Genomic DNA, 25,426 nt, shown 5'->3' with positions numbered 1-25,426 from the left:
CAGATTTTGTGTGCACTTGTTTTAGTAAACCCCCCCCCCCCCTCCAATGTCTGATCCAGGACCCACTCCATCTTCTTGTGAGTGTACAATGAAGAAAGAGCAGCACCTTGATGAGGCCAGCACTCTGCTCTTTCCTGCATTCAGGACTTTTCCACTGTTAGCCCTTGTACACACGGTCGGACATTCCGACAACAAAATCCGTCGGATTTTGTCCGACGGATTTTGTCCGAAACTTGTGTTGCATACACACGGTTGGACCGATCGTACGTAACGTAATGACATTATTTCATTATGACGGGACTACGTTCAGGCTAGTAGCTGTATATATAGTAGCCAATAGCTTTGGTCTAAGAATTAGATCTGAGCATGTGTGGCACTTTGTCCGATCGGAATTCTCTACAAACAATCGGACAAAGTCCGATCGGATCATGTTGTCAGAAAGTTTTATAGCCCAGCTCTAAAACTTTGTCCGTCGGAATATTCCGACGGAAACCGTCCGATGGAGACCACACACAGTCGGATTATCTGACAACACGATCCGATCGGACATTTTCCATCGGAATGTCCAACCGTGTGTACAAGGACTTAGATGAACAACACTGGGCAATGTAGCAGAGCTCTGATTGGTGCACAGGGCTGTTCCTTCTATTCCCAGTCTGATTAAGTCATGATTAACTGGATTGCATTGTGCCTTTTACATCTGCCTGAAATTTAGCTATAAAGTGGAACTTGATGGCATAAATCAAAAACGGATGAACAGGTAGTATTTTGAATGCAGAAGAGACACGCTATGTCTCCTCTGCATTAAAGCTACTTACCTGCCTGTTCACCTCTGTACTGTGAGCTGCGCATGCGCAGCTCATTGTACACAATCGGCAACGCCGAGCTGACTGAACTCCCATGCATGCACAGGAGTGATGTTATATCGGCATGGTCAATGAAAGGTCATCCAAACCCTCTCCCATTGCCAGAAGAACTCGGTTTTCTATGAATCAGAGTGTTCCTGGGGAATTCCTCCTCAACAGATTATGTTACTGACCATTCTGCCGTAATTGGCCTCTGGGGGCAGTATTGCCCATATCCTCTCCAGGAGCTTGCTGGTCTTTGATCTTTGTCATCAATTATCTTGTCAGTCATGCTCTCTTTGAAGCTTGCTTGCAGAGTAGTTAATCAGGAATTCTCATAGACAGATCGGAGTCAGTATTGTCATGCAGAGTTACTCCCCTTTCACACTGGAGCGGGAGGTGCGTCGGCGGTAAAGCGCTGCTATTTTTTAGTGGCGCTTTACCGTTGGATTTGCGGCGATATTCAGCCGCTAGCGGGGGGTAAAACAGCAGCCGAGAAAGAGTTAAAAACCACCCAAAGTGCCTCTGCTATTTTTAGCACAAAAGCACCTGCAAAACGACCCAGTGTGAAAGGGGTCTTAAGCTTAATTAACCACTTGAGACCCGCGCTATAGCCGAATGACGGCTACAGTGCGGACCTCCTTTGCCGGGACAACGTCTATTGACATCGTCCTGTGCACGAGCGGCCTGTGTGCCCCATGAGGGGCGCGCACGGCGCGCTCTGTGATCGGCGAGTCTATGAGACTCGCCTGATCACCGATCCGAGCAAGGGGTCGATCCCGACCCCTTATCCCGTGATCAGCTGTCAGCCAATGGCAGCTGATCATGTGATACAACGGAGCCGGTAATCGGCTATTATTCCTCCTCGCGCTGACAGCCTTAACTATGCCTATCAGTGCCCACCAGTGCAGCCTATCAGTGCCCACCAATACAGCCTATCAGTGCCCACCAATGCAGCCTATCAGTGCCCACCAATGCAGCCTATCAGTGCCCACCAGTGCAGCCTATCAGTGCCACCTCATCAGCGCACTTCAATGAAGGAGAAAAATGACCTGTTTGCAAAATTTTATAACAAACTATTAAACATGATTTATTTTTATTTATTTTTTTTTGCATCTTTTTTTGTTTGTTTAGCAAAAAATAAAACTCCCAGCTGTAATTAAATACCACCAAAAGAAAGCTCTATTTTTGGGAAAAAAATGATAAAAATTTCATTTGGGTACAGTGTTGTATGCCTGCGCAATTGTCATTCAAAGTGCATCAGCGCTGAAAGCTGAAAATTGGTCTGTCAGTCCTACAGAGAGCGAGAATATCTTTACCCTTTAAAACCACGACAACCTGGCTCATCTTTGGGAATAGGAAACAGATATGTAGGAAACCCAGAAATATGACATTGGACCATGTTGCCTTCTAACACTTAGGAAGCCAGCCTCCCGAAAATGTTAGTGGCTGGCGGGGAGCTCCGGGATATCGCATCGCTGGACTGAAGGTGAGTATAGATTCCGCTTTAATTAAAGTACTTCTCTAATTGTATACTAAGATTAAAAGAAAAGAATCAGTACATTGTCTCACCTGTAGCTGTTCAGCATTGCACTTTATTCCCTCTGTCTCCTCCTGCTGTCTCTTCTCCTCCTGCTGGCAGATGTCCTCTAGAGTTTTGCAGTTATCTGGGTGTCCCAGGCTTGGCCTTAGTAGATTCTTCATTTCCTCCTGGAAAATATGCAGAGGAATGTTCACATTTTGGCTGCAGCTCAGGTTCCATATTATCCTTATACCTCACATCCAGCCAAAACCTTTGTCCTAGTTATGGACAGAGTGAGTGTTAGAGCCCCCTATAGATGTTTGTCACTGATGCCCTGTTAAGTAAATTTTTCTGATATGTGTCCAGACTGAAGGGTGCCAAATTACCCTCCTCTGGGTGGAGGAGGAGGAGGGGGATTGTTTTGGGTCAACGGCAGGCCTCCCAATGTTGATTAGGGCTGCAACCATCTGTGCGTGTTTATGCCACCGGTGACCCCTAGGGTGAAGATTTGAATGATACCTGTAGCCCTGTACATGTTTTTAAAGTTCTTACTAGCGAAGTGTTCAATCTACACCCTTTGAACATCTGTAAGTTCTGTTTTACACTGTACATTATCAAACATTATAGTATGATTGTATATTTACTCTATCTATTATTCCATTTTAGAATTATGGTTTCTCCCTGTTCTTACCCCTGAGGAAGGAGGGAACTATAAACTCCGAAACACGTTTGATGTGAGAAACCAAATAGACGCATTGTATATTGTTATGTATAGGTGTTTCAACATTTTATGCTTTTATATGTATATAATTTTCTGTTATTTTTCTAAATACTTTATAATTACTTATATACGCTATCTAAACCTTTTTCACCAAATTTGTGCCTTCAAAGTCCAACACCTGGGGGATTTTTCTTTCTTTCTTCTAATATTGGATGTGGCACAACCCCCTTCTATTGTGCAAAAATACTGACCTAAATAACCTTTTTTTTACTTCCTGTTCTGATCAATACTGGGACAGAAAGAGTGGAGAAATCCCCCTCATGCAGACACGATTTAGGTTTTAAACCTTCCTCACCCTGCTACAGAGTTATTGTTTTTAATTGATATTTGTGTCCCAATGGGGTTAGATTTTCCCCCTCTCTTGTTTTATCTGACACCCATCAAACAGATAGCAAGTAAGGAGAAATCTCCAAAACAGTGACATAGACAGGAAGTTGGCAGAAGTTCTTACCCTTACACTGTTTATTAAAAAAAATAAAAAAAATTGCAGCTGAGCTTTAAAAGGCATAATGCAAATACTTATATGGGTATGTTTTCATATCTTTTAAAAATGTGTTTATGGATTTTAATTATTCATGTATTTTACATGTGGGCATTCATATTTGTTCATCACATATGCTGATTGTGCTTCTAGATTCCGTGTTGCAGAGCCATTGTCTTTTACACTCTGAATCAAGGCAGTCTTTAACACAGGCCAAAGGGGCAGCTGCAGTAACTTCTAGCAACCAATACATTAACCTGGACAAATCAGCATGTGGAGTAGTTATTTATGCTTACATTATTAAAGTTTTTTGAGACAAGTCTATGTGCATGTTGGTTTTTTTGGGTGTCTTTTTTCAGTCTAACTATGTTACTATATAGTATAATAACTATTTGATACATGACAAAGGATTCCCAGAGCACAATGACCTTTCAAGCAGAGAATAAAGTATAGCAGTAGTTTTCTCCTTTAGAGCCAGCTGTCTCTACTCTTGATTTGTGTGTATAACCCCTTCCCGCCAAGCGTACGCAGATGTGCGGCCTCGGCTTTCGGGGGTTATACCTGGATGCAGCTGCAGGCCTCATCCCGGTACCGTTTTTTTAGAGCCGGCTTTCCAGGGATAACAGCTGATGTGGCCAAAAGCCTCTCGGCTGTTATCCTGGAGGAGTGGGAGGGGAGGCCCCCCCTACCGCCTGTCTGAACGGGCCTCCCATCCCACCAGGAGACCCGATTCACGAACCGCCACTTCCAGCGGCTAGCCACAGACTGGAACGAAGCCGGAAATGGCTTTATTCCAGTCTCCTGATTGTAAACACGGAACACAACGTCACTTCCTGTTTACTCGGCTGCCAATGGCGCCGGTTTTAAAAAAATATACAGAATTCAGAATCGCCGAAAACGGCGATCTGAATACTTTGAAGTGCAAAAGAGGAATTTTAGACCCCCGATCCATCCATAAAGAGTACCTGTCACCACCCATTACTGTCACAAGGGATGTTTAAATTCCTTGTGACAGCAATAAAATTGATCAAATTTTTTTTTTAAACACAATTTATTAATATATAAAAAAAAAAAAATAAGAAAAAAAAAATGAAAGTGCCCCCATTCCCGCGAGCTCGCGCAGCAAAGGAAACGCATACGAAAGTCGCACCCTCATATGTAAACGGTGTTCAAATCACACATGTGAAACTTGTGTTTCGTTTTCTTTTTTAATTCATGAAAATGTCCCTTTTCCCCAAAAGTTAGGTTTAATTACCGCTTCACAAATACTGTGTGACATAAAATATTGCAACAATCGACATTTTATTCTCTAGCTTCTCTGCTAAAAATATATATATATATATATATAATGTTTTGGGGTTCTAAGTAATTTTATAGCAAAAAATACAAATTTTAACTTGTAAACCCCAAATGTCAGAAATGGGCTTTGTCCTGATAGGGATAAATATCAGCTTGAACTACTGATCCCTGTAAACAACTGACTTTTTACAACAAAGGATTTACTGGAACACATAGGGAAAGGAGCCTAAGAGCCACCCGCCGCCTCAGAGGAGAATACAAGATATTGATATGCATTTTTTATATGAATAGTATGAGAACAGAGGCGAAGGGATTTTAATGGTGCAACAGATTATTCATTTTTTGACTAGTCATTCAAAATAATTTTTGTATTAAATATTTATTAAGCTTAAAGTTAAAATTAGTTTACATGCATACATGAAATATACAGACAATGAAGATGTGACACTTTATAAAACAGTGATGGTCATAAATAATACAGGACAAAGATATTTTGTTACACACTATCCCGACATGTTTCGCAAAAATTGCTTCCTCGGGGGAGGAAGGCCTAAAGACATGACGGTACTCTGTTGTAGCCTTAAAGCTCCCCTTTTCGGTGAGTTTTTTTTCTCTGGTTTAGATTTTTCCTTTTGCTGGTTTAAAACGACTATGGATCATTTTAACATATAAGAGTAATCCCTACTACAGTCTATTTTGTTACTATTGCGCATACACATATTACCTTTATTGGCTTTAATTATTATATGTGACACACATCCATAAGACCTTGGCTTTCCGCTTAATTCATTTTTTCATATATTTTTTCAGTATATAAACACAAAAAGCCTTTTCCCGGTTTCCTTTTTATTACTTCTTCCTTGTTTTGTTTTTTTCCCTTTTATTTTCTATTTTTTGTTTATACCCAATAAAATACTTTCTCCTTATAGCCCCTTCTTTCCCCTTTTTTTACAGTCCTTGTTTAAGGTTGAATTGATATTTATCGAGCGTATTGGCACTTTTCATGAGAGTCACATCCTTATGTGATCCGTTTTTCTGGTTTTATGTGAGTAATGCATATTTATATATATATATATATATATATATATATATATATATATATATATATATATATATATATATATATATATATATATATATATATATAAAATATTAGGAGGATTTTCATCCTCAATTGATGCATTGTTTAGGCAACCCATCTTTTATATTGCAAGTAAAAGATATCATTTTTTGCTCTCCTTTTTTCTGAGTTTTTTTATTTTTATTGTTATTTTTCTTTTATAGCTGGACTTATAGCCCTCTACGGTTCATTATGGCAACATGAAACTTGTGGGGTGGATCAATTAACTGTTTGTCCATCTGTACAGTGTTTGGAGGTGGGTCACGTGGTTTGGGGGTCATCGGTGTCCGCCACTTAAGTTGGTGCTCTTTGTCAGTGCGTTCTTTTATGTATTTCTATGTACCTTTGTACATTTTTCTATATGAAGTTTTGATTGTAACTGTTGAATATTTTTTGCCCAATTTAGATTTTTTTTCGCTGGAATATTCGCACAACCCCTGAGGAAGTAATTTTTGCGAAACATGTCGGGATAGTGTGTAACAAAATATCTTTGTCCAGTATTATTTATGACCATCACTGTTTTATAAAGTGTCACATCTTCATTTTCTGTATATTTCATGTATGCATGCAAACTAATTTTAACTTTAAGCTTAATAAATATTTAATACAAAAATTATTTTGAATGACTAGTCAAAAAATGAATAATATGTTGCACCTGTAATAATAATTCTGTAAAGTATTATTTGTTTTGCCCGGATACACAGCATCATAGACAAATTACCTTGGTTTGGTTCCATTTATCAAGCTTTTGTTTGAAAAGCTGTTGTATTTGTTCTATGTTCACTTCCATGGCTTCCAAGTGTTCTCGTCTTAGGCTCTCTAATACTAACTTTGGTACATTGCATAAAAGCTTTTCAAACTCTTCCAGCTGCTCCCGAAACTCTGAGAGAAAGGAAAAGTTACCAAACATCTGTGTACATTTCAGAGGACAGAATAAAACAATGGGTTTCAACCTACAGTAATCACACCCCTGGGGGTACATTGACACATATCAGGAGGTACATTAAGGCCTGCTCCCAATATGGTGGATCATCAATCAGGTTGTAATATCGGTGAAATTATGCAAGGGTCATATTAGTGGATGGTAATCTTCATAATACGGCATATAATGGTCACTGTACTGTATAGTGCAAAAGCAAAATGTGACCACCATGAAATCATTAAAGAAGATCTAAAGCCAAGAACTAAAATCTCTTAGTATTTCAAAAGTTGCTTCAATATTTTGAAATGTGCAGCATTCACTATAATTACACCTGATGACCCAGCCATGAAGGTTTTTGGTTAGACACTTTCTGTTACAGGTTGACAACTGTCTCTTAATTAAGCTGTTGCATTGGCACCTCTGGTGAACATTATAGTTATCTATATGAACACAACACAGAGGCATGGTCCACCATTGAGAGAATGCTTTCAGAACAGTTTTTACATGCACCTGTGATTTGCCCATGCAGGGAAAAGCAATAGATTAATTTTAATGAAAACCCAACTGGATGCTTACCCTTACCATCACTTTGCTTTCATGTGGCTTCATGTCCTTGGGATAGCAAAGTCACCTACTTGGTACTTCTGGTCCAGAGGGAATATTTGACTCACCCCCTTTCCCCCATATGTTAGTGCAGGTGTTTGGTGATTGGCTGCTCAGGCAGCTAGCAATGACACATAGGGAATCCTCAGATCTGTGTTAGTTCCAAGTCCTAACCTAGAGCTGACACAGTGGTCCCCTTCTCTCCTCCCAAGGGCTGCATGGAGCAGCAGGAGAGTGAAAGGAAGGAAAGTATAGTAAATTAACCAGTTGCATTTCCCCCAGATAGGCAAAACACAGGTTCACTTTACGACTGCTGTACAGTTAAAAATGCACTCAAAAGCCATTTTACCCAGCAAGCAGTTGTTGTGATACTCCATGGCCTGCTTCTCATAAGTCTGAAGCTTAAGCACCAACATATCCGCACAGTCCTCAAACGTTTCCTGTAGTAAGTCTGGGCGTCCTACCGAACGACGGTCCTTCTTTTTATAAAATTCCTAAAACACATAATATACAAATAGAACATGGCACAAATCCACAGTGGGATTTTGTGGTTACAACATTAAATGGTTATTTATTAGGCTAACCTTACATGAAAGTATATGAGAACACATTACAATACGATTATGTGTTTATACATGAAATAGTAATTATGTACCACAGTTGTATTGATTTTCATAAAATGTAATCTTTTAATACCTATTTTTTGAGCTTTATATGGTAGTCCCATGACTACACAACTTTCCATATGGTTCCTCTTAACTGTTTTCTTATGCAGGCTGTATTTTTTTTGCAATTTTAGGTTGCTCGTGATCTGCATTAGCAGAAAATGAAGATTGGGATTGGTCTCCAACTGCTAGCCTGGCCTCAGACAAGCATCATATTGCCCAAAACAGGCTTAATTTTCCACGTTTGGCCAATAAATGTATGGAATATTGTTTTCTCATTGCTGAGATGTTTGTTAATAACAAATAAATCAGAGGGTGTGATATTAGGCCTCAGGAGGAGGCATAAAAGACAACTGTTGTACCCCTTTATGTACTGTAAATATTATGCTGAATCTTTGTTGTGTTGGGCAAGGTTTTTGCTGATTTTTTTTGTGCACATGCCTCGAAAAAAATTGTAAGCAGTATGTGCTCACCATTCTTGCGTTGTCTCGATTCCCCATTCAGCTTTCAGAGAAGAACATACCTGATGCTGCAATATACTGTATGGAGGAAAATGTGACTCTATGCGACAGTGCTAGGCCAATCACCAAGCACCAGCGATGCCACATGAGCTTCTTCTTCTCCCAGCGTTGGAAGGAGGTGGCAAAGGAAATTTAATTATGTGTTGCTGGTTGGGTGGGAGAGAGGGGGAAATTAACAATTTTTTTCATACTGCATAGAAAAATCAGAGGTTCACTTTAATCCCATTATTAAAGTGTTACCAAACCCAGAACCCTGCATTCACTATATCTGGTCTCCAACAGTACAGGCAGCATAGAAATGTAATAACTTTAGTAAATATAAACTGCTAAATACCCTTTCTCATCAGCAGTTTATAGCAGTCTTGTGAGTTCTAGTTCCTAGTAAAGCTTGTAGTAGGAGTTTTTATACTGCATGAGCTTACCCATCAGGACCCAGGACCCTCTCTCTGGACAGTGCTGATTGTCCCTTTGCTGATCACATGCACTCTCCTCAGAAAAAAATAACTCTCTGGCAAAACACACCAAACTGAGCATGTGCAGAATGATTCCAAAGTATCTGTCTTATCAGACTTGTTCTGGAGTCAAGGGAAAAAGAGGAGGATCTGTGCGTACAGGATCAAACAGCCTTTTTACACAATGCAGTGGGTTAACCGATTAGGTTCCACAATGATTATAACAAGCATGCTTTACAGCATATCCAGACTGATTTGACTGTTGTGGGTTTAATAACACTTTAAATGTAATTACCGTGAGACTTATTGCCTCTTGTGTATGGAGGGGTATCTGGGGATGCACTCCTTGATACTTATAGTTGTTGTTTGAAGATTCATTGTGGATTACTGATCTCCTGTACCACAGGATCTGACACACACTATCTAGTGACTGGTGTGATGTGATTACTCTGTTGGAGACTACATAATTTGATGAACAATAGTCTACCCCACTCCTCCTATGGGACCGAGGTTTTCTATTGAATGATAATTCCAGCATCATACTATCTGTTGGTGTATTTTAAGAAAAAGTGTTGGGGTTGCATCATTTTGATTCTGTTCACATGTACTCCTAAAGAAGAAAATTTGAAATGCGTCTAGTCTGCATGTGAAATCTTTTTGAATTTTTTCATCCAAAATGAACCAAAAGTAGACGTTCTATGCTGTGCAGTATTTTCTGCTTGTGTAATTTAATCGTTGTAATAAATTGCTTGATTTTATGCCAGTGGCATTGTGTTTCTGTCAGGGCTGGCTTAGCCCTTCCTCCTCTGGGCTGGCCACTCAGCTGTCGGCTAATTGCCAGCTCTCTTCTCTCTCCACAGTTACCAGCTGTTCCCAATGATGCTCGTCTGACCTGCCTATTTAAAGCCTTCCAGCTCGCTTCCCCTCTGCCTTCACGTTGGTCACATCACAGGGAACCATCTCCTGCTGTTTGCTTCAAGACTGGCTTGCTGACATCCCTCCTGGCTCCTTATCCTGCTTGCAGTTGCTCTCCTTGGATCCCTGACTTCAGACCTGGCTGATTACCCGATCTGGTTAATGAACTTTGGACTGGCTGACTACCCGATCTGGTTACTGGACTCTGGCTATGCTTGATTACGCTTTTTCTATTTACCTTTTATTTTTATTAATAAACACGTGTGATTTGATTGTACTTCTGTCTCAGTCTCATTCATGGTTTCTGACAGTTTCCTATATGTCTACACACGATCCATGGCTACTCCGTTTTTATTTGTACTGTCACTTTAATCCTACCCAACCTTATCTCTCCCTTCTGTACTACTTAGCCCATTGTAGTGCATGGTCTCCTTCTACACCAAAAGCCTTCTGCACTGAAAACAGACACTGCCTGCACCGACAAATACAAGCACCCAATCAGGAACGCTGGGACTAATTAATCTGTTAGTAAACCACATCTGCCCAATAAAAATGTAAAATTTACCTCCGCCAAGTACAGCAGGGTATTGTTGCTCTCCCACAGAAGTGACATCAGGATCCCTGTAAAATTACTGGAGAATAAAATTACAATAAGGTGCTGAACAGATCCATTTTAGGTGACAATTGAAGACACAGACAGTACATATTGCAGTAATACATTTGCAGTAACTTACTCAGATTCCTCTTTCTTCTCCCCAAACACCTGGTATTTTTTGTCAAACCGAGTGGGTTTTACCAGCTTGCGGACACTGAGGAAAAATAAAGAATATTAGAGGTTTTGGCTTCCTGGAGCCATGTTGGTTCATTGAATAAGGAACTGCCAAGTGCAATAACCAGGATCAACCAATCAGATTTCAGTTTATTTCTGACAGGTCAGGGAAGATCAATTCTGATCACCGCAGATCACTGAAATGTGCACACTGATTTTAGTTTTGTTGAATTGAATCTTTATTTAAAGTGAATGTATAGGCAACATGTTTTCATTTTATTCTTGGATAGAGTAGGGAAGGGTCACTCTCTGCCTGTATCCCATTAGAAAATCTCCCTTCGCTGTCTTGGTGATGCGACAGAAAGTGAGAGTAACCCGTCATCTCTGCTGAAGCCAATCAAGCATAGACATAGAACAGCTTCTTCACTGACCAGAAAAGATGGAGATTGACAGCTCTGAACCTGGAAGTGTTAAGAACCAAACACTTCCAGGTTCACTCCAGGGTAGATCAGTGAACGGTTGTTCGCTAATCTCTCATTGCTGTCCATCCCGACACCCACGATGAGGCCCCAGGGATCCAGGAGAGACAGGTAAGTTTAGGAAACATGGCAGAAAAAAAAGATGGGATTCAGACAGGGAAGAAGAGGGTGGAAAATGACTGTACATTTTAGAAGGGATCAGGTAGTTTTATTTCTACAAGATAGCCAAATTCACTTTAAAAAGGTGCTGCCACCTACATAATCATTACGATGGAAGCAGCAAAAGGGTTAATTTTAGCGTTTCCGACACTTTCTGTCTTGCTGAGAGTAGCAATCGGTAGGAGTGAATAAAAGGAGTGAATCTATGCAGCAGTGATATAGATAGCAATAAAAAAAAAATGGTTCTAACCCTTCTTCACACACACACACACACACACACACACACACACACACACACACACACACACACACACACACACAAACACACACACACAAAACGTTACCTATGCATACACTTTGACCTGGCAAAGCAAAAAAAAAAAAAGGATGCTGCCACTGAGTGAGCTTTTCAAAAGGTGAGTAAAATTACCAATTAAATATTAATAATGATGTCATAGTTGTGATCTACAGTGCCTTGAAAAAGTATTCACACCCCTTGAAATTTTCCATATTTTGTGATTGTCAGAAACCATGAATCAGACCGAGACAGAAGTACAATTAAATGACACTTGTTTATTAAATAAAAATAAAAAGTTAATAGAAAAAGTGTAGTCAAAGCATAGCCAGAGTCCAGTAACCGGATCGAGTAGTCAGCCAGGCCAGAGTTCAATAACCAGATCGGGTAATCAGCCAGGCCAGAAGTCAGGGATCCAAGTAGAGCAACAGCAAGCAGGATAAGGAAGCAGAAGGGATGTCAGTAATCCAGTCTTTAAACAGAACCGCAGGAGATGGTTCCTAGTGATGTGCCCAAGGCGAAGGCAGATCTGAAGTGAGCTGAACAGCTTTAACCACTTGCCGACCGCCGCACGACGATGTACGTCGACAGAATGGCACGGGCAGGTATATGGGCGTACATGTACGTCCCTGCCTTCCCGTGGGTGGGGGGCCCGATCGGGCCCCCCCCGGTGCCTGCGGCGGTCGGTATTCGTTCGGGAGCGATCCGGGATGAGGGGGCGGCCATTCATTCATGGCCACCCCCTCGCGATCGCTCCCGACGAATGGAAATGCTCCGTGACATCACTTCCTCTCCTGTAATGTAAACACAGGAGAGGAAGTGATGTAATCTCTCCTCCGTGTCGGTATTTTTCATTCCGGCACCGAGGAGAGAGGATCGGTGAGTTGCACCAACACGACACTACACAGTAGAACATGCCAGGCACACTCACACCCCCCCTTCACCCCCCGATCACCCCCCCCAATTACCCCTGCCCCCCCAGTCACAGTGACACCAATTGCATTTTTTTTTTTTGCATTGGTGTCGTTTGTGACTGTAATAACTGTTAGGGCAGTTAGGGTTAGCCCCCTTTAGTTCTAATGTACCCCCCTAACCCCCCCAATAAAGGTTTAACCCCGTGATCACCCCCCGTCGCCAGTGTCACTAAGGCTGGGTTCACATTGCAGCGGTTTATGAGAACGGATGTGATTCGCACCGCACTGCAGTGCAAATCACATCCGATCTCTGTGCGATTCGAGTTCAGCCATACAGATAGTATGGCTGAATTCGCGCCGCACCCGCCGCAAATTCGCACGGGACCCTTTTTTGGTCCGCAGCAGAATCGGATCGCATGGGTGTTCACACCATGCGATCCGAGTTTGCAGATCGCACTGCGATATGCGAACTGATCTGGGGGTGTCATTAACATTTCACTGACACTCCCAGCAGTTCGCATAGGGCAGTGTGAACTGCCGCCGGGAGGCATGCGATGCGGGAAACCGCCGCGCATTCGTGGCGTTCCTGCATCGCTCCAGTGTGAACCCAGCCTAATAAGCGGTCATTTTTCTGATCGCTGTATTAGTGTCACAGGTGACGCTAGTTAGGCAGGTAGGTATTTAGGTTTGCCGCAACTTTTTATAGCGCCAGGGACCCCCATATACTACCGCATAAAGCCCCCTGATTGCCCCCTAGTTAACCCTTTCACCAGTGATCACCATATAACTGTTACAGGTGACGCTGGTTGGTTAGTTATTTTTTTATAGTTTCAGGGCACCCGCCATTTATTACCTAGTCTCACTAGTGTACCCCTAAATTTAGGGGTGTCTACTTTCCAAAATGGGGTCATTTGGGGGGGTTTGTGCCATCTTGGCATTTTATGGCCTTCAAAACTGTAACGCCCTTAGAAAACTTGAAGGCGGTGCTTGGTTTTCGGGGCCCCGTACGCGGCTAGGCTCCCAAAAAGTCCCACATATGTGGTATCCCCGTACTCAGGAGAAGCAGCAAAATTTATTTTGGGGTGTCATTTCACATATGCCCATGGCATGCGTGAGCAATATATCATTTAGTGACAACTTTGTGAAAAAAATAAATAAAATAAAAAAGTTTGTAATTTTCCCGCAACTTGTGGCAAAATATAAAATATTCCATGGACTCAACATGCCTCTCAGCAAATAGCTTGGGGTGTCTACTTTCTAAAATGGGGTCATTTGTGGGGGTTTTGTGCCATCTTGGCATTTTATGGCCTTCAAAACTGTAATAGGTAGTGAGGAGTGAAGTCAAATATTTACGCCCTTAGAAAACCTGAAGGCGGTTCTTGGCTTTCGGGGCCCCGTACGCGGCTAGGCTCCCAAAAAATCCCACATATGTGGTATCCCCGTACTCAGGAGAAGCAGCAGAATTTATTTTGGGGTGTCATTTCACATATGCCCATGGCATGTGTGAGCAATATATCATTTAGTGACAACTTTGTGAAAAAATAAATAAAAATTAAAGTTTGTAATTTTCCCGCAACTTGTGGCAAAATATAAAATATTCCATGGACTCAACATGCCTCTCAGCAAATAGCTTGGGGTGTCTACTTTCTAAAATGGGGTCATTTGTGGGGGTTTTGTGCCATCTTGGCATTTTATGGCCTTCAAAACTGTAATAGGTAGTGAGAAGTGAAATCAAAAATTTACGCCCTTAGAAATCCTGAAGGCAGTGCTTGGTTTTCGGGGCGCCGTACGTGGCTAGGCTCCCAAAAAGTCCCACATATGTGGTATCCCCGTACTCAGGAGAAGCAGCAGAATTTATTTTGGGGTGTCATTTCACATATGCCCATAGCATGTGTGAGCAATATATCATTTAGTGACAACTTTGTGTAAAAAAAAAAAGAAATTTTTTTTTTGTCATTATTCAATCGCTTGAGGCAAAAAAATAAAATATTCAATGGGCTCAACATGCCTCTTATCAATTTCCTTAGGGTGTCTACTTTCCAAAATGGGGTCATTTGGGGGGGGGTTTGTACTGCCCTGCCATTTTAGCACCTCAAGAAATGAGATAGGCAGTCATAAACTAAAAGCTGCGTAAATTCCAGAAAACGTACCTTAGTTTGTAGATGTGACAACTTTTGCGCAAACCAATAAATATACAGTTATTGACTTTTTTTTTTACCAAAGACATGTGGCTGAATACATTTTGGCCTAAATGTATGACTAAAATTGAGTTTATTGGATTTTTCTAATAACGAAAAATAGAAAATATCATTTTTTTTCAAAATTTGCGGTCTTTTTACCTTTATATCGCAAAAAATAAAAATCGCAGAGTCAGTCAAATACCTTTAAAATAAAGCTCTATTTGTGGGAAAAAAAGGACGCAAATTTTGTTTGGGTACAACATTGCATGACCGCGCAATTACCAGTTAAAGCAGCGCAGTGCCAAATTGTAAAAAGACCTCTGGTCATTGACCAGCAAAATGGTCCGGTCTGAAAGTGGTTAAAGCAGGGTTACTTTATAAAAAAAATATCCCAAGCTTTGAACATCTCACAGAGCACTGTTCAATCCACCATGGAAAGAGTATGGTACAACTGTAAACCTACCAAAACATGGCTGTCCACCTAAACTGACAGGCCGGGCAAGGAGAGCATTAATCAGAGAAGCAGCCAAGAGGCCCATGGTAACTCTGGAGGAGTTGCAGAGATCCACAGCTCAAGAAGCAAAATCTTTCAACAGGACAACTATTAGTCGTGAACCCCACAAATCTGGCCTTTATGAAAGAGTATCAAGAAGAAAGCCATAAGAAGTCCCATTTACAGTTTGCAAGAAGCCATGTGGGGGACACAGCAAACATGTAGAAGAAGGTGCTCTGGTCAGATGAGAACAAAATGAAATTTTTTGGCCTAAAAGCAAAACGTTATGTGTGGTGGTTAACTAACACTGCACCTGAACACACCCTCCCAACCGTGAAAAATGGTGGTTGCAGCTTTATTATGTTATGGGGATGCTTTCCTTCAGCAGGGACAGGGAAGCTGGTCAGAGTTGATGGGAAGCTGGTTAGAGTTGATGGGAAGATAGATGGAAGATAGATGGAGCCAAATACTGGGCAATCTTAGAAGAAAACCTGTTATGCCACGTACAAACAAGCGGACTTTCCGGGAGAATAGGTTAGACGGAATCAGTCCATCGGACAATCTGATTGTGTTTGGGCTAATCCGATAGTTTTTCGTTAAAAAAAATCAGACGGACCTAAAAATAGAACATGACTCAACTCCTATCAGGAAAACCGTTCGTCCGTATGCTGGACCGACAGACCAAATACGACTTAAGGGAACGTCCTTTTTTAGTCTCGGCTTACGTCATCATGTTCAAAACTAACAAACTAAGTCCGTTCGTATGTGGCCAAGTCCGTTCGTTTGGAATGTCTGTCGGATTTCTCCGCCAAAAGTCAGTCGGACCTAGTCTACTGGAAAGTCCGGTCATGTGTACGTGGCATTAGAGTCTGCAAAATACTTGAGACTGGGGTGAAGGTTCACCTTCCAGCAAGACAACGACCCTAAACATACAGCCAGATCTACAATGGAATGGTTTAGATCAAAGCATATTCATGTGTTAGAATAGCCCAGTCAAAGTCCAGACCTTAATCCAATTGAGAATATGTGGCAAGACTTGAAAATTGCTGTTCACAGATGTTCTCCATCCAATCTGACAGAGCTTGAGCTATTTTGCAAAGAAGAATGGGCAAAAATTTGACTTTCTAGATGTGCAAAGCTGGTAGAGGCACACCTAAAAAGACTTGCAGCTGTAATAGCAGTGAAAGGTGGTTCTGAAAGGTGGACTCAAGGGGGCTGAATACAAATACACGCCACACGTTTCAGATATTTGTTTGTAAAACATTTTGAAAACCATTTATCATTTTCCGTCCACTTCACAATTATGTGCCACTTTGTGTTGGTCTATCACATAAAATCTTACAAAAAAATGTATGTTTTTGGTTGTAACATGACAAAATGTGGAAAATGTCAAGGAGTATGAATACTTTTCAAGGCATTGTAATTGCTTCTGGGGTTCCTAACAAGAGATTGGCTACTGGAAAAGGACCAAGTGTTGTTTTGAACTCCTCACTGAGAAAGTATTATTTGAGAAACATAGTTCCAACACCACGGATAAAGTTACAAAATAGAATATATATATATATATATATATATATATATATATATATACACTGTACATACATACTGTATATATATATTTTACCTTGGGGTTGCAAACTTGGTATTTTCCCCATTTCCTGTACCAGACTTCTTCTTGGTTACACTCCCACTGCTCGGTCGTGATGGCGGACGTGGTGCCAAGGACTGCCCTTGACGTAACACTATAACATAATGCACAAATATGGTAATCATCAGATGCTTCAAGTGAATTAGAAGATATATTTTTATTAATGCATTTTAAAATAAATTAAAATTGAAAAATTGTAAATGTATTTTTAATTAAATATTATAATTTTAAATCAAGTAAAATATTGTGGTTACTATAATAAATTCAACTTGGAGTACATTTCACCACTTGTGTCACTACTGCTCCAAATGAAATTACATTACCAGCCCTGCCAAGATTATTAAGACACATACAGATGCACATACTAGGAACAATTTAGGTAAAAGCCAGCAATTTCATAAATTTACACCAGATATTGTAATACATCCAGTCCTTCTGCCCTTAATGCAATGTGATAATATTGTTACTTTTGTATCTATTCAGTTTCATTCAGCTTCAGATCACAGTGATGAGCTTTGAGGTAAAAACACAAAGTTAAGAGGCATTTTTAAGCCCCCAACCTAAGCTGCAAAGCCAGCCATATGGGGGTATGCACATGCTGTGGCTGCAATAAATTTTCCTCGCTGTTGGGTTCGGTGGGCAGTACTGTGAATGAGGGCCTTGGCGCAACTGTGTGAAGTATACACAATTGTGGCGCCGTGGTGCCGGCTTTTGGGGATTTAAGACATACAGTATTGCCTCCTCACCAACTGTCAAATGTCCTCTTAAGAGCAATCCACCGTGGACTGCCCTTCAGAGGGCCAACACAAGCGTAAACAAGCCTTTGATGCAATGTTATGAGTAAAAAAAAGTACCATTAACCTCCCTGTCCGTATGATTATTTCAAATTTTTGATGCTCAAAACGGTACAATGATTTGTATGGAAATTTGGTGTTTTATATTGTAGGCCTGTAATTCTTAGGAATAACTCACTTAAATCTGTCCAAACCAGAGTCTAGTAGACATCCCGGGTATGATAAAGTTTGAAACACTAAATCAAAGATTATAATATACCGTATATACTCGAGTATAAGCCGAGATTTTCAGCCTCTTTTTTGAGGCTGAAAGTGCCCCCTCGGCTTATACTCGAGTCACCGCTGTCTGACTGCTCGATCAGCGTATCGAGCAGACAGACGGCGGACATTAAAATTCAAAAGCCGCGCCTCCTTCTCCGCCTCCGCCTGTGATAGGCGGAACACTGAATTTCCCAGCAGTCAGTGTTCTGCCTATTACGGACATCCGCTCATCCTCGTACTACGGACGAGGATGAGAGGATGTCCGTGATAGGCGGAACACAGGCTGCTGGGAAATTGAGTGTTCCGCCTATCACAGGCGGAGGCGGAGGCGCGGCTTTTGAATTGTAGAATGGCCGCCGAGAAGAGCGGCGATCCTGGAGCGGCGATCCATCGGCACGACACGGGACGGAGGAGGCACGGGACGACGGAGGCTCGGGACGACGGCTCGGGACGGAGGAGGCTCGGGACGACGGCGGCTCGGGACGGAGGCTCGGGACACAGGTAGGCTGGACACACACACAAGGCTGCACGGACACACACACAGGGATGGATGGATGGACACACACACACACACACACACACACACACACACAGGGATGGATGGATGGATGGATACACACACAGGGATGGATGGATGGATGGATACACACACAGGGATGGATGGACGGACACACACACAGGGATGGATGGACGGACACACACACAGGGATGGACGGACACACAGGGATGGACAGCCATGTCTCACCCTCGGCTTATACACGAGTCAATAAGTTTTCCAGTTTTTTGGGGGTAAATTGGGGGCCTCGGCTTATATTCGGGTCGGCCTATACTCGAGTATATACGGTAATAAATAACTATAAATAATTATAACAAATAATAATATAATAATAATAAAAATTATTCAATAATGTAATCAGATCAAAAACATTGAAATTTGCTCAGTTGCAGAATTGTCACTGGCGTCACTTTCAGTGTTTGATGACAAATTTCCCCACAAATCACTATCGCTGAATTGTGCAAGTGATTCTAATTTATTATCGCTGTTTTCTAGCTGGTCTAAAACTGTTTTTGATGTAAAGGGACGGTTTTGGTTGCTATGGACAATCTCCAGTTTCCAGACAGAAAGAACAGTATATATAATATAAAACTGCATGCAGGGCACCGGACAAAGCATTAGAGACAAAAGGGATGTGAAATGATTTGTTAAGTGTAGTGTATGTATTGTGGGTGTTTTACTTTTTGAATTTGGCGCCGTGCTCCGTCCCCGTGCATTGCAACGTTTGCAGGCAATGGAGCTCGGCGCTGTGATACATCGAGCGGGGGAAGGCTCGCACACAGTGCGAGGAGGTCATCGCAGGATCCTGGGGACAAGGTAAGTAACTGTACCTGGATCCTGCGATACGATCCCAAGTGTGGCTCGGGGGTTACAGCTTTTGGTACTGAAAATCCACTCCAAGCCACACTCGGAATACTGCCAGGGAGGTTAAAGCAGAGTTTCAACTGTTAAATTTTTTTTTTATTTTTTATGAATATTGTTAGGTTAAAACTTCTATTTATAGCACTCACCTTTCTGGGATGTATCGCCACTCGATTGCCGATTTCATAGAGGAAGATATCTTATATTCGTCTTTCCTGGCAATTTCCATATTGCTTGCGGGCATGTGTAGCCCACAAGAACTATCTTCCGGGGTCAGGTGCAGCTGAGCGACCAGCATGCACCGCCCGTTCTCGCACATTTGCAGAAGGTGAAGCCCTCTGCGCTGCACTCCTGAGAAATGATGACACTAGCGAGCATGGGTGCCAAAGGAAATTACGTCAGGCGCCAGGCAGAGGAAGAGGAAGATTACAAGACACCCATTAGCAACAGCAAGGAAAGAGTGAAAAAAAAAATTCCAAATGTTGTTGCTTAGTTTTATTGCTGCTGAATACTATTTTATGGGTGGGATGTTTTAAAATATGAAATGGTTGTAAAGGATGAAGGTCTTTTTACCTTCATGCATTCTATGCAGTAGGGTCAAAAACCTTCCGCATGCAGCTCCCCCATGCAGCCCACATACCCAAGCCCGATCTTGATCCAGCAATGTGCACGAGAGTTGAGGCTTTCTAGAATTTCTCCCTCCTCATTGGCTCAGATACAGCAGCACTAGCCATACATTTTGTACTTTTTATCTATAGTAGCACTATTTATTTTTAAACAAATACTGATCAAAAAATAACTTTTTTTTGTTGTGTTACTATTATTGTCTAAAGAATAGCTAAAACATAATTTTTGCAAGACAATATCATTAAATATATATAGTATATATTATTTTATGTAATGACAAATTTATTGCCCGACAAACAAGTAACACAGGTGTGAGGGCTGAAATGGTTACATTTACTAGCGATAATTTGGTATTGATTTACTAAAAGGAAATAAACTGTTTGCTTTGCAAGTGCAGTTGCACTTTGCAAGGGAATTCTTTCCAGATCTTAGTAAATGAGGGGAAGCTCTTTTGACCTCCATTATCCAATCATGTGCAGGCAAAAATTCAGCTTTTTAAAAAAAAAATTCCTTGCATGTGATTGGGTATTTTTTGCAACTTGAAGCTTTGCCTCATTTACTAAGTTCTGGAGCAAATTCCCTTATGATGTTGACACAACGCTTTCTCCTGCTGTAATGCCGCGTGCGTGGTCATCCGGTGACCCCACCCCTTATGACGTCACTGCCCAGGGCATGATGGGGTGGTGACGTCATACGGGATGGGGTCCCTGATGACATCGCCCGGTGACCGCGCCCCATGCCTATAAAAGTAATTGCGCACCACGCACACGGCATTACAGCGGGAGAGAGTGTCATGTCAACATCAGAAGAAGAGAAGGGGAAAGAAGACGATGGAGAAGACCGGCCCAATGCTAGCAAAAGAGCGAGCAAAAGAGCAGAAGACAGCGGAGGAGCCCGGCAGAAGATACCGGAGAGCGGGAGAAGAAGCTGGAGAGAGAGGAGAAGTAGGAAGAGACCCCCCGGAGCTGCCTAATAAATTACTTTACAAACCTGTCTAGTGTTTTTTTTTATTGACACTTTTTTCCCCCAGGTGAATGGGTAGGGGTACAATGTACCCCATACTCAAACACAGTGCCTGGTATTGGTGGGGATCCAAGTCGGATCCCTGTTCATTGAAATTCAGACGTATGTCGGCTTCAAGTCGCAGGGCAAAGTCGGATCCAAAGTAGGATGAGTGTCGTGTCGCACCAGTTTAAACCTGGCCTTATTAGTTTATAAGAGTAGTGGAAAATATACTTTGTTAGCAGCTGCTGAGAAACACTATTCCCCTTTGCTAAATCCATCATACCTGCAAGGCTGGACTGTCGATTCCCATCACTGTGTTCCTGTTGGGACTCTCCATTAATTTGCTGTGCCCTGGAAGGAAGTGATAAAATGTGCTTAATTATTTTCCTGCCTTATTTTATGTGATGTTTAAGCAAGCGGCAAACTTTCCATGTATTCACAGTTACGCTATTATGTAATTTACAGCCCTTACTATCATAGAAAAGTCAAGTCTGTGTAATGCCAGTGTCCTTTTCTGGAATTACGTATGCTGGGACATGTTAGGGGAAGTGCTACAATTAAGTCTCTGTGATTGTATGACAGTGAAGCAACTAGGCCCAAGGTGCAAGATCTCAAGTACTTACAAACCCTGGTAGTTGGTGACTGCTGAGGGTAAAATGGGGAGAGGTGACCAGGTCACTGTAGTTGTGCAGAAGGAACAGACTGGAGATCGTAATTCCATGTGATGCTTTGCAGCGATCAGTCTCTCAATGTAAACCCTTTATACAGTAAAATCAGTGGTAGTGGAAAGTTTGAAAGGAGCCCAGCAATACAAAAAGTGAGGTAGTGTCAGATAATATTTTTACAGGTAGCGGTGCTCAGCCTGATTGGCCCACTCAAGTGAGTCTTCAAAGACTGAGGCAAGGCCATGGCTCTGGACCTGGAAAGCACTCCATGTCTGGCAAGCATTACAGGTGGAACTCAGTGCCGAAGGCCACATTCCAGGCCTGCAAAGTCCAGTCAAACTAATGCCGCGTACACACGATCAGACTTTCAGCAAGCTATATGCACCGTGATTCTTTGGGAATCCTATAGTTTCGAACTGACTATGGGCAATGAATGGTGAGTACAATGTTATGTGATTACTGCCCATATCCTATAGTTACCTAATTATGTCCCCAGGAGGTAGATATTACAAGATTCTAAGGTAATTGCCATTCATTTGAAGCTACTCAACATTAACATGGGTAACATCTAACATACATGACCCCTGATTTAAAGTGGCTGTGTGATGGTTACTTTCTGGAAGTTATGCCTTCAGATAAAGTGGAAACCTGAATTTGTGATCTTATCCAGGCTATCAACATGGGCGCATAGTGATTACCAGAAGAGCATTAAGGAGGTCATTCTACACTTCCACTCCTTATGCTTCTCAGTAATATCATTGTTGAGGTTTCTTCATTTGAGTTTGTTTTGGTCTGCCCACTATGCTCTCACGCCACCTGTTGGATTTTTAATTTATATTACAAAGAAAGCAGAAGTAAAAATCTCTTTAGGTTGGAGAAAATATTGGCGATTCTGGTTTCAAAATCGGAACTCCAATAATAAAATCCTGCTTTATAAATAAAAAAATCCAGCAGGGCGGGTAACACCTAATGTGACATGATACTAAAAGTATAACTAAAGATCAGTTTTTTTCGTTTTGGACAGAGTGGAGTGGTATGAAAACATCTATATGGTTTTTATTACTGTCTGTGTTTCCCCGTGAGGGAGATTCACCATGTCTATTTGTCCTGTTTACCGGTATCAACAAAGGTGAAAGAAAATCATACATTTTGTGTTGTCCTCAGAACAGGAATAGAGGGGAATACTTTCCAATGGTGACACTAGTTCTGGTGACAGCCAGGGATTCCCTCTCACGTCTTGTTTTTGCTATAGGATAGGAAGTGAAGGGAAATCTCCCCAATGAGACACAGATGGTGAAAAAAAAAAGCAACCTGGCAAGCATTATAACCTTCCCTTCAAAAATTAGGAAGGAAGGATTTGCCCCCTTCCTGACCAGGCCATTTTTTGCGATTCAGCACTATGTCGCTTTAACTGACAATTGCCCGGTCGTGCGATGCTGTACCAAAACATAATTTATGTCCTTTTTTCCCAACAAATAGAGCTTTCTTTCGGTGGTATTTGATCACCTATACAGTTTTTAGTTTTTGCGCTATAAACAAAAAAAGAGCGACAATTTTGACAAAAAAAAAAAACACATTATTTTGTAGATTTTGCTATAATAAATATCCTAAATTTTTTATACAAACAAACATATTTTTTCCTCAGTTTAGGCCGATATGAATTCTCCTACATATTTTTGGTAAAAAAAAAGAAAATTGCAATAAGCGTATATTGATTGGTTTGTATCCAAGCGTCTAAAAAAATACGGGATAGATTTATGCCATTCTTCTTATTTTTTTTACTAGTAATGGCGGCAAGTTCCAATTTTTATCGGGAATGCAATATTTCGGTGGTCAGATCGGACACTTTTGACACTATTTTGGGACCATGCAGTGATCAGAGCTAAAAATAGCCATTGATTACTGTATAAATGTCATTGGCAGGGAAGGGGTTAACACTAGGGGCAATCAAGGCATTAACTGTGTTCCCTAGGTTTGTTCTAACTGTAAGGGGGATGGGACTGACTAGGGGAGGAGAGAGATCGGTGTTCATACCTAGTATGAACACACGATCGGTCGCCTCTCCCCTGAGAGAACTGGGATTTGTGTGTTTACAAACATAGATCCTGGTTCTTGCTCTGTCACGAGCTATCGCAGTTTGCCCAACAGAGCCAACCTGCCGCAGTATAACTGCGGCGGCTGGTCGGCTAGTGTTTAATGATCAGAACCTCAGTACAGGCATGCTGACTGATACCTAGATGAACAATCAAATTAATTTTCCTATACAATGGCCGGAGTTGATGTTTTCTTTTTCTTTTTATTTGCACTTACTTCATGATGTTCTTTATTACACCCAGTGCTGCATCGTCCAGGGCCAGTTTTCCTATTCTGCTAGGATTCAGCAGGCTGTCAGGGGTCCCAAATGCCAATTTTCCATCCTGTCTAAATGGGGCATCTACACGAGCTGCTGCTGCTGCAATTGGTCCTTGTAGTGGGACTTCTGGAAGAATGGGACTGGGTTCCTGCAATATGACAAAGAGTCTTCCCATCTAAGAAAAATCTAGGCAAATAGATACCGTAAATACACTTTGAAAACACACAAATGTTTACAGGCCAAAGGATTTGTCATTTTGTTTTGCCAGTCCTCTGATTCATACACCTCTACTATGCTATGCAGCATCGAAGATAAGTCTACACCTCCCTGGTTCCGCTTTACTACAATCTGGTTCAGTTTTACATTTTCCTGATTCAACTTTACTGTTTTGCTGCATCACTTGCCTGCTCATTAGGTCCTGCTTTTGTGCCCAGTAGACAGGCTGGAGGTAGAGCTGTGACACAAGGAACTGCACTGTTAAACCAGGCCATACATATGTCAAATGTATAAAAATTTAATGTGGCAGATGTGTCCAAGCTGGGTCACAAGACTGGCTGAACAGATTTACAAATCTTTCTGCAGGTACAGTGCCTTTAAAAAGTATTCCTACCCCTTGAAATTTTCCACATTTTGTCATGGTACAACCAAAAAGTAAATGTATTTTATTGGGATTTTATGTGATAGACCAACATAAAGTGGCACATAATTGTGAAGTGGAAGGGAAATGATAAATGATTTTCAATTTTTTTTACAAATAAATATATGAAAAGTGTGGCATGCATTTGTATTCATCCCCTTTACTCTGATACCCCTAACTAAAATCTAGTGGAACCAATTACTTTCAGAAGTCACCTAATTAGTAAATAAAAATAAAATATCCCAAGCTTTGAACATCTCATGGAGCATTGTTCAATCCATCATCTGAAAATGGAAAGAGTATGATACAACTGAGAACCTACCAAGACATGGTCGTCTACCTAAATTGAAAGGCCGGGCAAGGAGAGCATTAAATCAGAGAAGCAGCCAAGAGGTCCATGGTATCTCTGGAGGAGCTGTAGAGATCCACAGCTCAGGTGGGAGAATCTGTCCAAAGGACAACTATTAGTTGTGCACGCCACAAACCTGGCCTTTATGGAAGAGTGGCAAAAAGAAAAACATTGTTGAAAGAAAGCCATAAGAAGTCCTGTTTGCAGTTTGCAAGAAGCCATGTGGGGGACACAGCAAACGTGGAAGAAGGTGCT

General features: G+C 41.5%; 1 protein-coding gene across 1 annotated transcript in view; it reads right to left on the bottom strand.

Moving 5' to 3' along the window:
• Positions 1–25,426, bottom strand: part of CCDC180 (coiled-coil domain containing 180) — a 125,623-nt gene that overhangs the window by 6,210 nt on the left and 93,987 nt on the right. Inside the window, exons 26-33 of the mRNA XM_077477372.1 lie at positions 24,143–24,333; positions 21,451–21,518; positions 17,040–17,157; positions 10,861–10,935; positions 10,692–10,758; positions 7,923–8,067; positions 6,770–6,930; positions 2,418–2,555 (exon numbers count right to left, since the gene is read on the bottom strand). Of these exons, the coding sequence (XP_077333498.1) occupies positions 2,418–2,555; positions 6,770–6,930; positions 7,923–8,067; positions 10,692–10,758; positions 10,861–10,935; positions 17,040–17,157; positions 21,451–21,518; positions 24,143–24,333 (963 nt within the window). The remainder of the gene's footprint in view (positions 1–2,417; positions 2,556–6,769; positions 6,931–7,922; positions 8,068–10,691; positions 10,759–10,860; positions 10,936–17,039; positions 17,158–21,450; positions 21,519–24,142; positions 24,334–25,426) is intronic.

This window comes from Lithobates pipiens, unplaced genomic scaffold (genome assembly GCF_037356315.1).
Source record: "Lithobates pipiens isolate NorthernLeopardFrog02 unplaced genomic scaffold, aLitPip1_a1.2 Scaffold_1, whole genome shotgun sequence".
Taxonomy (NCBI): domain Eukaryota; kingdom Metazoa; phylum Chordata; class Amphibia; order Anura; family Ranidae; genus Lithobates; species Lithobates pipiens.
Note: the sequence above shows the minus strand (reverse complement) of the source record. Positions and strands in the feature narration are given on the sequence as shown.